General features: G+C 42.2%; 1 protein-coding gene across 1 annotated transcript in view; it reads left to right on the top strand.

Annotated features, from left to right (window-relative positions):
- SGK1 (serum/glucocorticoid regulated kinase 1) overlaps positions 1 to 14,439 on the top strand; it is a 112,008-nt gene that overhangs the window by 26,131 nt on the left and 71,438 nt on the right. The window contains exon 2 of the mRNA XM_040965670.1: positions 12,377 to 12,592. Within this exon, the coding sequence (XP_040821604.1) occupies positions 12,377 to 12,592 (216 nt within the window). The remainder of the gene's footprint in view (positions 1 to 12,376; positions 12,593 to 14,439) is intronic.

Below are 14,439 nucleotides of genomic sequence, written 5' to 3'. Positions count from 1 at the left end.
ACTTCATTAACTCTTCAGTTTTTGTTTGTACACAGAACCGGCTGCTATATATCTTAAAGTGGCTATAGAGTACTATTCAGCTGTCTCGTGTCTGTTTTCATTTTAGTATTTGGCAGTTTATTGTGTTGAAGCATAATTTTGCTGAACTTGGTAGATTTTAGGATAGTCTAAACTGGCTTATAAATCTAACAAGGCCTTTGTCAACAGTTGAGGTGCAGAACAGTTTTAGGAGGGGTGTGCAGAGAAATCTTCAACACCTTAGTGAGGAGTAACTGATCTTTGTGTTCTACCTAGTAAGGTATGTGTGAATCCACGCTGACCGTTTCCTGTTTGGTTCTAAGCTTTCCTTGCATTTCTCTATCTATTCTATTTCTTTTGTTGGGGGGGGGGGGAGCGGGCTCTGGGGCTATCCTGATGGTCACTGCATGAGAGGGTGGGGATCCAAAGCTGGAGCTAAGCAAGGACCAGAAGAAGATCCTCTCCATAGTCCTGAAGGAAGTTTGCTGTTCTTCTACTTCTGTAGATCCCTCAGGGCTCCTGGCTGTTGTTCTGATGACCTTGGATCCTGCGAGGAAGGATTTGGGCCCTTCCATCCCATGTGGTAGATCCAAACAGGGGTGGTGACCTCAGAGTTCTCGGCCTCCAAAGGCACTCCATTTCCCTGTGTTCTCCTTGTCTGTTGGGATGTAGTCTTTGGTGCCTGTACTGATAGTCCTTGGTGAGGATCCGAATCTTCAGGGTTGGGATACAAGCCTTTTCCTGTCCACTTGCTCCACTCTGGGGTCCCCCCTTGCTCTGTGCATATGACCTCCTGACAAACAGAACTCTTAAGAGATATATATGGAGAGACTCACAAAGATGAACTCACTCATAAGATTCTGGCCATCTCACTCCTGAAATTGGTAGGGCAGGCCATCTATCTGCAAACCATAGGCAAAATGTCTTCTTTCTCAGGGAAACGTCAGTTTTGCTCTGAGGGCCCTTTCCAGGCTTTAAGCAGGGTGCTGGATGGGAAGTGGAGCATCTGAGACACAAAACAATGCCCATAAGGGATCCCAGTGTCTGCAAGTGAAGGATTAAACAGTTGAGCCATCATGCCGGTCCCTGAAGGCCTTTTCAGTTATTGAATGGTCCACTCATATTCGTGAAGAAGAAAGTTAGCTGACTGTAAATATGAATCATTTTATAATATACCTTCACATAAATGCATAGACTGGATGAGTTTTTAATGTTTTAAAAAATAGGTATTCCAACCTACCAAAACTAGGAAATAGAGGCAGAGATGGAAGTGGAGTTGACTTTGCCATCAAACAGTAAAGAGTGCCAGGATGACAAAATAAATGCGTGGATTCAACGAGGGACTCTGTGAGCAATGCTCGGCAAGGATTTATGTTCTCTTTTGGCTTTAGGGGTTCTGTATGTTTTTGCCAAATCACTGCATAAAGATGACAGAACATTTGGTAATTTCATATCTGTGTACAGATTGGACACTTGACTCATCTTGAATATTGCTCTTACAGTCAAAAATGGAGACAAAACACAATGATCAGAAGTTTTTAACTTTTTTAAATAATTGTTTTACTTACTTTAAAGGCAGAGTAACTAACGGATAGAGAGAAACAGAGAAATAAAGAGATCTTCCATCCAGCAATTCATTTCCCAAAAGGTCCCAGTGAGCAAAGCTGAGCCAAGCCAACCCAGGAAACTGAAACTCCCAACTGAGTGACAGGGCCCCAAACACATGAGTCCTCTTGCACTGCTTACCCAGGTTCATTAACAGGCAGCTGGATCAGAAGTGGAGAAGTCAGAACTCAAACAGGGGCTCAGATAAGGTATTCAACAGCAACCCCTGTAAGGTTCTGTTAATCCCATTGTCATGTAAAATTTCCTCTGTAAAGATCTCCCCATAAAGCTAAGGCCTTTGCTATTGCCTCTCTGGGCCTACTGAGGGGGCCCTCCTAACATTAAATACTTATGTGTAAATTATATCCCCCCTTTGTATTTTCCTTAAGAAGTCAGCTTGTATAAATAAATAAATGAATAAATAAATAAGCCTAAAATAAGCACTCAGTTGGCTTATCCTTCTCTTGAAAAGCACCAGGAGCCTACGTGGGTGATGGTTCATGTCCTGGCTGCCACGTTTCCATTTTAGTTCCCTGCTTATGGCCTTGGGAAAGCAGTAGAGGAAGGTACAAAGCTATGGGACTCTACATCCACATGGGAGATTTGGAAAAAGCTCCTAGATCCTGGTTCCTGGTTCTTGGTTTCAAATCGGCTCAACTTTGGCTATTGCAGCCATTTGGGGAGTGAACTAGCAGATGGAAGATCTTTTCTCTGTGTCTCTTTTTCTCTCTGTAAATGCGCCTTTCTAATAGAAATTTAAATATATGTATCAGTTTGTGCTGCCTGGTATTGGCATTCTTTTACAAAATACACTGTAACTGCAGGCGGTGAAACACCGTCAATTCTGACCCTTTATCATGAATACACAAACACAACTCTCTGGCAAAAATCTTTTTTTCTGTGCATAAAGAGTCATTTTTCTCTATTCCAATTGTCCCCAGGTCACCACGAGTTTTCAAATTTTGTTCATTTCCGTAGGATCAAAACACATCTGCAATCCATTCTCAATCCAGTGCTCCTGCCTTTCACATTTTCAGACATTACCCAAATGTAGGATGTAGTAGGTACTTTCAAAATACATATTTATCAGCACAGACTCCTCTTGTTTTCAGGGAACTGTTAACCTTAGCCCTTTTCTTCATTTATAAAACATGAAGTGAGGGGAGCAAATAGGATACAGAAATAGAAGCTATTACCAGTACAGCATAAGCGTCAGTCGGAGGAAAGCTGGATCTGCAGAGATCTAAAAGCGAGTGTGCTCTCCGGCTGCTTTTATAGGAGGTCTCCACTCTGCAGAAGAGCAGAAACACAGAAGGTGGTAAGAAATCTCCAGTTTAGACATTAATCATTGTCGCTTTCATTCACTACTTTCAACTTAATTAAGTAATGTATACAGTTCAAATAACGAGGTTTATTGTTAGTCTATCTTGGCAAGTTAACTGGATTTGCTAACAACTTTCTTTAAGACTAAAAGATTATTTTAAATGTCTGGTGGATCTATTCATTTATTTATCTATTTTTAATTTATCTAATGACGGAAATACAGAGTTATAGGAGAATGCAATTAGAATGCCAGGCAGGGAAAAGATGTGCAGGGAAAAGCAGGAGCTCTTTGAACACTTACACTTTCAACCATTCTGCGCCACATGCAGCATGTGAGAGGTTTCAGTGGAAAGACCTAGAATCTGTGACATAGCGAAAAGAGACCACAAGCTGCACCTGTACCAAGACCTTTATTGGCCTGAGAAGGTCATTGACATTCAAATGCATTCAGTGACTTGATCAAGGCCTTAAGTTGCAAGGTCAGAAATAAAATCCAATCCTCCTAAACTACCTTATTATTCATTTTAATAAAAACTCTTTTTTTTCACTGCAGATTTTCTTTTTTCTCAGTAGATGGTAAGAAACTACAAGTAAATCATGTGCAAGTTAACTCCCGTGCTACAACATCATATAAAGACAATATTGATTGCTGGTGGGTGGCCTTATGTCTCCACACCTCACCCTACATTGGGCTAGGATACTGTTCATTGTAACAGCGGCATGATGCTGTGTTAGATTGAGAGTGTGGGAGAGTACTGGAGAACAGAAGGCAGGAATTGATCATCAAGGAACAGTGCCACCAAGCTCGCAGTGAGGACATACCATGACACTTGCATGCTGTGATGTTGGCAGGAATATCCCTCCCATTGTCTTCTCTCAACCCTGATCCCTGTTCTCTTCCTTATCCTGCCCCTCTCCCAAATCGTCAAGCTCTGTTCATGTCATGCTCCATTTAGCCTTCCTTCTCCTTTCCACAGGTCTCATATAGCTTAAAAATAAAATTTCAAAATTTACTAGAGCACCTGCATTTTTAAAACTCTCTCTCAGGGTACCTTGGTTTGGAGACCCATGGAGAAGATGGACTTTCCTTAGGCAGATGGGGTTCAGCACCTGCTGTAGGCTGCTCTCCCCTGACCCTACTCTGATGCCTTCATAGTGCAGCACATCTCATCACAGCACTCTATAGGTTGCAATCCTCAGCCTCTCTCCCTGTGAGGCGGGGATAACATCTCAGAGTCCCAGTCCTTTTGCTATGGGACTCTTGGGCTCTTTTGCTTTGTTGTTGCCTTAGAAGTTCACCCCTGGACTTGATCTTCTCTACAAACTTAACTGTGAACGTGCTTCCCTGCACATAAACCAGGGCCCACTCACCCCCACCACAGCCCCAGACTAGCTTTAACCCTGTTGTATGATGGCTGGCACCTTTATTAGTTCCTTCCCACCCCCACATACCTGCAAAACTAAGTTTTAAAGAAAGAATTACCTCTTATATTTTACCCCTGGGGCTTTTATGTTTCCTGGTATTGGATCAAGCAGTAAGCCTTTCTCCCTGACCTACTGTGTGTTGGGAGTGGTGCTAACCTCTGACATCACGCCATTCTCTTCCCATGTGAGCTTCTATTGAAAGTGAACAGACAGGAAATGAGGGGGGACAAGCTAGGAAAGAGGGAACACCCAAAGGAAAATCTGTGAATGCTTCATTAATGAACTTGTGAAAGAAATAGGACCTTGGTTGTTATGCAATTCACATTCTTTTGTTTTTTAGAGATTTATTTTTATTTAACTGAAAGGCAGAGTTCCAGAGAGAGAGAGGGAGAGATAGTGAGAAAGAAGTTTCCCATCTGCTAGAACCCTTCTCAAATGGCCCCAACATCTGAGGCTATACCAAACCGAAGCTAGGAGCCAGGAAGGAGCTTCTCCTGGTTTCCCACAAGGTTGCAGGAGCCCGAGCTCTTGGGCCATCTTTTGCCGCTATCCCATGGCATTGGATCGGAAGGAAGGCAACCGGAACTGGAAAACCAATGCCCACATGAAATGTTGGGTTAACCATCTACGCCACAGCATGGACCCTGAAATTCACACTCTACTAGGAACTAGACAAAGAAAAAAATCAATATGTTTTATTTTTTAATTGCTGTATTTATTATTTATTTATTTATTTATTTATTTGAAAGAGGGGCAGAGGCAGAGATCTCTGGATTCGCAGCCCAAATGACTGCAGTCAACAGGAGCAGGACAAAGAGCCAGGCACACACTCCAGGTCACCAGGGTGCGTGGCAAGGGTCCCAGCTGCCTAGACCTGCTGTGTCCCAGGGTATGCATCAGCAGGAAGCCTGAGTTGGGAATAGGCCAGGAGGCAAACCCAGGCACTCCAACAGGGAACGCAGTATCCTTAAGCAACATCCTAATTGCTGTGCCAAACTCCTGCCCCTGACAGATTCGGTGGTTCTTTTTTTGTTTCCGGTCTGCAAGCTACTATTCTCATTTGGTTTCTGTCATTGCTTTGCTAAGCCATTACTGACTCAGCTACCCACTTGCAACCTTGATCATCTTAAATGCTTCCTTCTTCTGAGTTGAAGGGCGCTGCTGACCAGCTGCTTCTCAACATTGCTGTGGCACTCCTAACCTCAGAACTCAAACTTCATCTCTGCCTTTAATTTTTTCGGTGCCTGTTTTCTTCAAATCCCATGCAGATCTGCCTCTGTGGTTCTGTGTCTTTGGTTCCTTCTGCTGGAAATATCTTAGAACTCAACACACAAGATTCAGTGCAACGGTCACTTCCTCCAGGAAGTTCCCCCTGATTTCTTCCAGCTTGGCTAAATACCCTTCATCTCTTCTCCCTTAACACCTTGTGTTAAAAAAAAAATTCTCTTGAGCAGTGAAATTATAAAACTCATAGCAAACATTTACCACTGTTCAGCTAGAGTCACTCAACTCACTTCTGTCTCTTCAGTTGGGCTTCCCGGAATCTCAATGAAACAGGCATCTTTAAGTAAGTGTGAAAGCCAGGCAGCCTCTCACCAGGTGAGGATACCACGGACACAGGGCAAGTTACAGCTTTTTGACTAAGATGTCCAGGAGCTGAAGTGGGGGAGACCCATTTTCAACATGAGCTAATTTGGTCTTACGATAGGTTAGTCAGAACTTCTCCAGGGTAAATCAAGGGCTGTGTAGATTGACTGCCCTCTCGGTGAAAACTTGCTTATTCAAAACAACAAGACTCCGTGTGTCATATTCTTCATTTGGGTCCCCTCAGCTGGGCAGGGGTTCCCAGCTACAATTTCACGAATAACTGCAGTGGGGAAGAGCACGGGAGGGGAAGGAATGAAACCCAGGAGGGAAGGAAAGGAATTGGAGCAGTCAGGAAGGAAGGTGCGGGGGGCCAAGGCAGAGCTTGTGGCTGCTGAGGGCTGTTTTTAGTTAGCTTGCTGGCATTGGAAGGCATTGCAAGAACAGCACGTTGACTATCCTATGAGACAGTAGCCCAGCGCCTGAGAGAAGGAGGAAAAATGCTGGAAAAAGACTTTATCATGGAGGACAGAGAGGAGGCAACCTCCAAACCCTGGTACCTGAAGCCATTATCTCCTAACTTACTGTTTTTCTACAGAAACTGACAAACCAAGGAAGACACAGACCAAAAAACAAAAACAAAAACAAACAAAAAAAAAACAGTGCCGCCCCCTTCAATTGTAAAGAATGAGAAGAATTTCACCTTCATTTCACAAGAAAGCCTCTGTTACTGAATTCCAGAGCTTTTATCTATTTGACATGTGGTCAGTGCCTCTCTAGGGACAAAGAGGTGACTTCATGGATGCCGAGCTGGAGGTGGACAGGGAACATCAAAAAGTTCACAGAGAAACAGAATTAAAAGTGAAGACTATCGTGCAAAACATTTTAGAAATGTATGCCTAGTTTCCATGGACTTTTTGGAGTTTTCTCATATGTATAGATTTCAAGTTTTCTGTTACACTGCTACAGGGCAAGGAGTGTTCCATCCTGGTAACCACCTGCAGTAACAGCAGGGACACAGCACAGAAAGCTGAACCCTCCCTTCCCCCAGTTCTCCTCAATGCTCCATCCCCTAGACCCATCCCAGAGACACCGATGTGAGAACTTAGCAACCTGGAACACATTGCAAGGACACAGCTCAGGAGCAAGGGCTTGGGGATTCCCAAGGGCATGGAAAGATGGGGAATTCCAAAAGCTACTCATTCTGCTCTGGGGTAGATGCACTGCAGAAGAGAAGCAGCTAAATAGAGCGGAGTTATCACCTCATTAGAGAATGTGAACAAAGCGCATGAAGATCCATAAATACATCAATTTTTGGCTCAGCAAAAATAATCAAGTAATCCCCATCTTATTGACTACTTTATATTCCAGCACACATGTTAGCCTCAGGGGACCTTTTTTTTTTTTTTAACCAAGAAGCAGTCCTAACCTTTACAGTCCAATCAGAAAGGTGACACAGCCATTCTAAGCGGTTAGTATAAAAGCCCCATGGCTTTTCAACACTACAGACATTCAGAGAAAAGAAGGCTGTCTGGTGACCATGGACAGTTGAAGAACCCATGTGGCTCTTCAGGACGCAACGGCACTGAACGAAGCAGCCGCCAGCCTTGAAGTGACTGGAATGTGTTTCCAGAAGCCTGCTCCTGCATTAAATTCAGGTCCTAGCTAGTCCCAGAACAGGATTGAATGATCCAAGTAGTTTCACTAGGAAACTGGATTAACTGTATCTGGTCTTAAAAGTCACTATGGTATTTGTTTACAAAAGTCAGTTTCCCAGAATCAAAAGATGCGTCTTTGGAAACTTCCAAATGTGCATCCAACCTCCCTTACTCCCCCCGAAAAAGAAGAGTCCTATCGCAAGCAATTATAGCTGCAAGCTCACAACCAAGGACCTGACATTTTGTAACTCTTCTTGTACCCCTTGTTGTCATGATCAGAGAAACCATTTAGTGCTGTTTACTATTACATAACAGAACAGGAAAAGCCGCAAGTGGAAAATCCCTAGAAGCTGGCCCGTCTCCTGAGTTACAATCTTGTGGTTGGAGGGGTGACTGCTTCTCCAAGCAGTTTATTTTTCAAAGAAAGAAATTAATAAAAACCGAGATAGACTGGATCTGATAGTGAATCCTTTCAACAGTGTGTGTGTGTGCCCACCGTTTCATCAGGGTAGCTGAGTGGTTCATAAGGGGCTTTACTTCTTCACTTGATAGCAATAGCTGCTCAAGCCCGATTGGACCTGGCTCTGATAAGGGCCAAGTTAAGGACTTGTTGAATTGTTCTCAAAGAGGATGGCCCAGCCCCATCTGTTTGTTTACAGTGCTCCTCACCAACGCTTGTATAGCTCGGAAGGAATCCAGAGCCCAGGTGGTGCAGCAGCCGGGGCTATTGCTGGTATCCGGGCATTCATGTTTGTCACATGCACACAGCTGTTAACACTCTCTGCCAGCCATTGTGACTGGTCTCTGAGGGTTCCCCACACCACTCACGGTGAACTACTCTTCCCCCAGTGGAGCAATTCACCACCGGGAAGGACACAATGGGCCACTTGTAGCTCCATTCCCTAAGGGGCAGAGGGAGGGTTGCTCTCCACAGCAGCTCTGGGGGACACCTTGCTGGACTCCAAGGTCAGAGGGAAAACCTGGTACCCCGAGTCGCCATGCGGCCACTCTCCTGAGATCATGTAAGCATCATAAACCGCCTTCTTCTTGGAGCCTATAAAACTCATTTGTGAGACCTCAAAGCAAGGGAAATATGTCAAGAAAGAGCAAGGAGGGACATTCTAAAGCCAGGAAGAGTGAGAATCTAGCCAACCGAGACAGAATGTTTTGGGACTGAGCACGCAATGAAAATCAGTAATATTCATGGTAGATAATGCTTTGCTCTTATACCCATGTAACTGACATCCCTCTCCATACATCTGGACACATAGGGTATTTCTCCAGTTCCCTTTCTAAGCTGTCTGTGGAGAGTGACAGGGCATGGTTTTCCCATGTGGGAATTGCAAAATTTGTCAAGGGTTATTCGCAATCATAAAACAGCCACTTCTTGCATCCAAGACCTGACGCATGTCCTCTTTCCCAAACACTTGAGGAAATCATGTCATTTTCAAAATTTAAGTAAAAATACAGCAAGGTTTTTTTTTTTTTTTTTTCAGTTTTAAGGCAAGATTTATTAGAAAAACTGAGAAAGGAGACTCCCGTCCTGGTGACGGGAGAGGGCTTGGAGATAAGAAAGACCCTTACCCGCTGCCATAGTGGCAAGAGGAAAAGTGGAAAAAAAGACCCCCATTAATGGTTTTAATCCTCAGAACTCCCTCACTACTCCCCCTGTCCCGTGCAAGAAATATGGGTGTTGCCAACTAGACATCTGCTTTCCAGAAGATCCAAGAAAGGTGCAGGCCTTCGTCAGCCTCTTGGGTTTCTGGGAAGATTCCCATAGAACATGGCCATTTACTTCAAGTCTCAAAGTTATATTTGTACCCTGAGTGATTCCCCGTGAAATCCACACTTAGTACTACCTCTGCCTGCTCTCTTGAACGTCTTTGAGTCACACTCAGCCCTCATATTGCAGTCTTGAAAATCCTTCCTTTCTGCTCTGAGTGTGCCCTCTGAGAGTTCGAGTATTGAAAGCCAGGTCCTCACTGGACGTTGTGGGAAAAGGTGGGGGGCCTTCAACAGGTGGGGTGTGGTAGCCATCATTGGTCTCTTCCTTACTATAGCTTCCACAGGTTCCTACTCTCCCCAGCGTGCTTTCATTTGCCATGATGTCCTCACCAAAGCCAAGCTAATGCCAGTGCCATGACCTTGAACCTCTAGAATGCTGAGCTATTGTATCTCTTTTCTCATAATGCTATTCATAATGCTTCTCATAATACTTGAGTGTTTAATTGTGGTGATGGGAAATAGACCAAAACACTTTCTCTTATTGTTTAAAACCTTCCACTTTTGGTAATCCTGACCATTTGTCTCTGCTTTATTTTATGCTGTACATGCGATGCCTTATTAACTTACTTTATTAAATAAATAATATAACCCATTAGTAAGCAAATTCATTTCTTAACCATAACTCAAGTTCATAAGGCAGACTTCTTCAGAGACTTTGTTAGTGAGATTTTTACATTTTAATATACCGATATCCTTAATTGGTCAAGCTATGCAATTTTCAAATGAATTTGAAGAGAAATCTATTTAGCAGTAACCCCAAATTGAATGTAGTCGGCAAGAGAAATGTGGAAAGTAAGCCAAAGTAAAAAGATTGATTTTAAAATATGAGGTTGGAAACAAAGCAGAAACAATTATTAAACTTAAAGTTCAAAACTCTCTGGGTCAAAATAACAAAAAAAAAAATTTCCATCTAGATTGAAACTGAATACTTTTTACATTGATTAAAAACACATTTGGGTACTGACATGAAGAAGAGAGATTATACTGTAGTTTCAAATTTTGGAGTTTCATTTAGATTTCCATTAACAAATAAGATAAACACTTCTGAACAGACTTAATAATATGCTATGTGATCATATTGTACAAAAATATTGATGAAAAATCTCCAAATTTTAAGTCAGAAATGACTTTGGCTTAGTTTTAACTTTCCATTTATTTGAGAAGCTGACAGATGGGGCAGAGGGAGAAAAGTGAGTATGTCAGACAGTCAAACGATTCCCCAAATGCAATGCCTAACTGCATTAGGCCTAAGCAGAAGTCGGGCCTCATACCCAATGAGGAACTCATTTACTTCATACACATGATAGGAACCCCGTTACTTCAGCCACTAGTACTGCCTTCTGGAATCTGCACTAGCAGGAAGTTGGATTCAGAGGTCATGGATGAGAATCTAACCCCAGAACTCAACATGGGACATGGGAATTTTGACTGGTTTCTTAACTGCTAGGCCAGATTGAAAAAAAAAAAAATGGTATTGAAAGGATGTAATGAAATGGAAGGACATGTGAATGAAGAGACATGTGTAGCCAATGAAGGAAGTGTGATTTTGATTGCTTAAGATTTTTACAAACTTTAAGAGAAATTATTTTCTGAATAATTATGACAGGATTTTACAAAAAGGAAAAATGAAACACCCACGATCCTAGAATAAACATAACAGTTTTCATTTTGCTTCTTCCTTCCTTACTTTGTGCATAGATACCATATATATTTTTGCATTTATAATTATAGTGATTGAACATTTTATAGTTGGTTCGTCCCTTGTAATTATGTTCTAAGCATTTTAACATATTGTCATAGAATTTTTGTAATACTTATTTTTAGTGGTGGCATAATATTCCATCAAGTAACATAATAAATTCCTTAAACATTCTTTTGCTATTGGCAATTTGAGTTTATTCAAAATGTATTTTTAAAAATACAATTGTAACATTACTAACTGAAGGTCAGTATTGTGATTTTTTCAACCTTTTGCTATATGCTAATCACTATGAAAAGATTATCAGGAGTTGTAAAGAGAAGGGAAGTGACACATTAAATCAAAGTAAATTTTAAGCATTTGATCAACAGACATAAGACCGAAGTGATTGCTGTAACTTGGATGTGTATAGAAATTCTAGATTCAAGGTGCCTACTTTCTGCCTTTAGTCTATATCAGCAGGTATAGCCTGGGAAAATCAACTTCATCCTGTTGTGTCTCTGTTTTTCTATCTGCAAAATGGTTTCATAACAGTACCTATTTTATCAGACTGTTCTGAGAGTTAAACAAGATCATATCTGTCAAACACTCCAAATAGCCCCTTTCCTGTCTGTAGTGCTGTGTACGCATCACCTCCTTCACTGTGAGAATGGTTTTGGTTTTTTGGTTTTTTTTTTTTTCTGCTTTTCTGTAGCTCACAGGGATTCTACATACAAGCAAGTCAACCAGTGAAGTTTAGGATATTAAACACAAACAAGACCATTTCTTAGCCAGAAGCACCTTGTTCTGTAACTAACATTTTTTTTATAGTAGTAGTGAAAGACATGTCAGGTTGCTTAGAAGCAATGAGCTTCTGAGTTGTGTGGAATCAGTATATCCCCCAGAAAGAGTATCTGACAATCCCTTTTAGAAATGTATGGAGTATCACTCTGTCTGCATCATCAGAATATCAGTCTTCACCTACTGAACAGCAACTATGAGCTCAGTCAAGTACTTGGGCATTTTAAAAACACTGTGCTTCGTTCAAGGAAGTATTATATTATTACTCCTATCTTACAACTCAGACAACAGACTCTGTAAGGTAAATGGACAGCACAAGTAATGTCCACTCCTTGGAAGTAACTAAAAATTACTGACCAATCCTTCTCGTGTGAAGGTTGGGAAAACAGAGGGGCTGCAAGACTCAGTCCTCCTTTCTTGGGTCTCCAGTCCCCCAAGTTGACATCCAGGGAAGTTATATCAAATGCATTTAGTGTTTCCTTCCTTTTGCCCTCTGCAGGTACGAAGATGGATCAGGAGTCCCATGGTCAGTGTGGATAAGCATCCGAGCCCCAGCCTGAAGTACACGGGCCCCTCGGGGGTGCCGCTGCCCCCAGGGGAGCCAGACTTGGAGGCAGCCTTGTGTCAGACATGCCTGGGTGATCATGCTTTCCAGAGGGGAGTCCTCCCTCAGGACAAGGAGTCGTGCTCCTGGCAAATGCAGTCTGGATGTGAAGTAAGTTCGTTTTTGCTTTATTCTTCTGGAGGATTTCAAGCTTTTGTGTTTCTTGGATTTATGCCATGGTGTATGTTTCAATGCATATTCACAAAGCTTCTGAAGGGTTATATAATTTTGAATAGAAGGTGAACCACTAAATTTGCTGTTTCAAAAATGGACTTCATCTCTTAGAGCAATCTGGGATTGACTCCAATACTAAGGGGGAAGATAAGGACAGTCTCCCGGGATCTCCATCTCTCCCTCCCTGCTGCAGGCTTCCTTGCTATCCATATACTACATGACACACTTACTACGAAGGTGAGCCTGCACTGACATCCCATTGACCCAAAGTCCGCAGTGCATGTCAGGGTTAGCTCTTGTTGCTGCAGGCTGGACACATCTGTAAACATACAGATCCTCACTGTGACATCACACAGAGCCTTTTCATTGCCCTAATAAGTCCTTTACCTTCTGTTGCTTATCCCTCCTCACCCCATCCCCTGGTCTTTTTGTTTGTTTGCATAGATTGGATTTGCATTTTATGGCACGGCATAAAGTTGGAATCATACAGTACATTGTACTTTTACTCTGTTCTAAGACTGATGGAGATATGTGTTGGTTAACTAGAAATTCCTCATAAGTTGGCTGATCTCCCAGAAGATCAATTCTTAGATGATGTAAGAAACATCATCATCTATAGGCTTGCTGCTGCTGGAATGTTTACTTGAACACGATTTCACAAATGTATAGAATACAGTTTACTAAGTTCATAAATATTCACATTTTTATTAAGACTTTTTGTGCCGCTCCAAGTTTTTTTCCTGCTATTAATTAAAAAAAAAAGACAGATAATTAATTAGTCTTGCAGTTTCTAAGATTTTTTTTAAACTGGAATTTTAACTTAAATTTTAATTAGCCTTACATTTATTTTATTTACATGTTAAGCCCTCAGATGTATTTTTCTGTTAGTTTTAGTAACACCATGTTGCCATAAAAATACACTCTGTAGAAGAGAAAGCACGTTTTCACGAAGCATGCCTAGAGGTTGCAAGTGATCTTCCAATATGTTATTCTAGAGGTAAGAATTTCCCAAGGTTAAAAGAATAATTTGGCTGCCAAAATAAATGATTGAAAACACTGAAGCCAAGTCTGTTTTAAAATTGTTACATACACTTTATTTGAATGACAGAGAAACAGAGTTCTTCCAGCCATTGTGCTCACACTCCAAACGCCCAGATAAACAGATAAAGTGGCCCAGGTTGAAGTCAGGAGCCAGACATTCAATCAGCGACTCCCACAAGGGTGACAGGGATCCAACTACTTTAACCATCGTCTGCTACCTTCCCAGGGTGCACACTGGAAACAGAAGAACTGTATTCAAACCAGACACTTAAGATAGGGGAGATACAGCTTTCCCAAGCTTTATCTTAGCCCATATCCCAAGCGTTTACCACAGCTGAGTCCTTTTTGATTTAGGGATAGTGCGTAAAATGTTCCTGAAGCTGTTTCATTGTGGAAATGTTACTGAAAACAAGGTAACCTATGTGAATGTTCTCATGATCCGAGTACCAGGCAGTGGCCAATGTTGTGACTCAGAGTTAAGCCTACGCCTTCAACGCCAGCATCCCTATCAGAGAGCATTGACTGTAGCCCTGAAAGTCGCTCTTCTAGTTTCTACTAATGCACCTGGGAAAGCAGTGCAAGGTGATCCAAGTGTCTGGACTCACTACTAATGCACCTGCTAGACCTGGTTGGAGTCTTGGGCTCCTGGCTTTGACCAAGCCTGGCCCTGGCTGTTAAAACCATTTGTAGGGCCCGGCGAGGTGGCGCAGTGGTTAAGGTCCTCGCCTTGCACGCCCAGGATC

The sequence above is a fragment of the Ochotona curzoniae genome, unplaced genomic scaffold (assembly GCF_017591425.1).
Source record: "Ochotona curzoniae isolate NIBS_2020 unplaced genomic scaffold, NIBS_Ocur_1.0 scaffold_3890, whole genome shotgun sequence".
NCBI lineage: Eukaryota > Metazoa > Chordata > Mammalia > Lagomorpha > Ochotonidae > Ochotona > Ochotona curzoniae.
The sequence above is the reverse complement of the archived record's forward strand: the minus strand, read 5'-3'. Positions and strand labels throughout refer to the sequence as shown.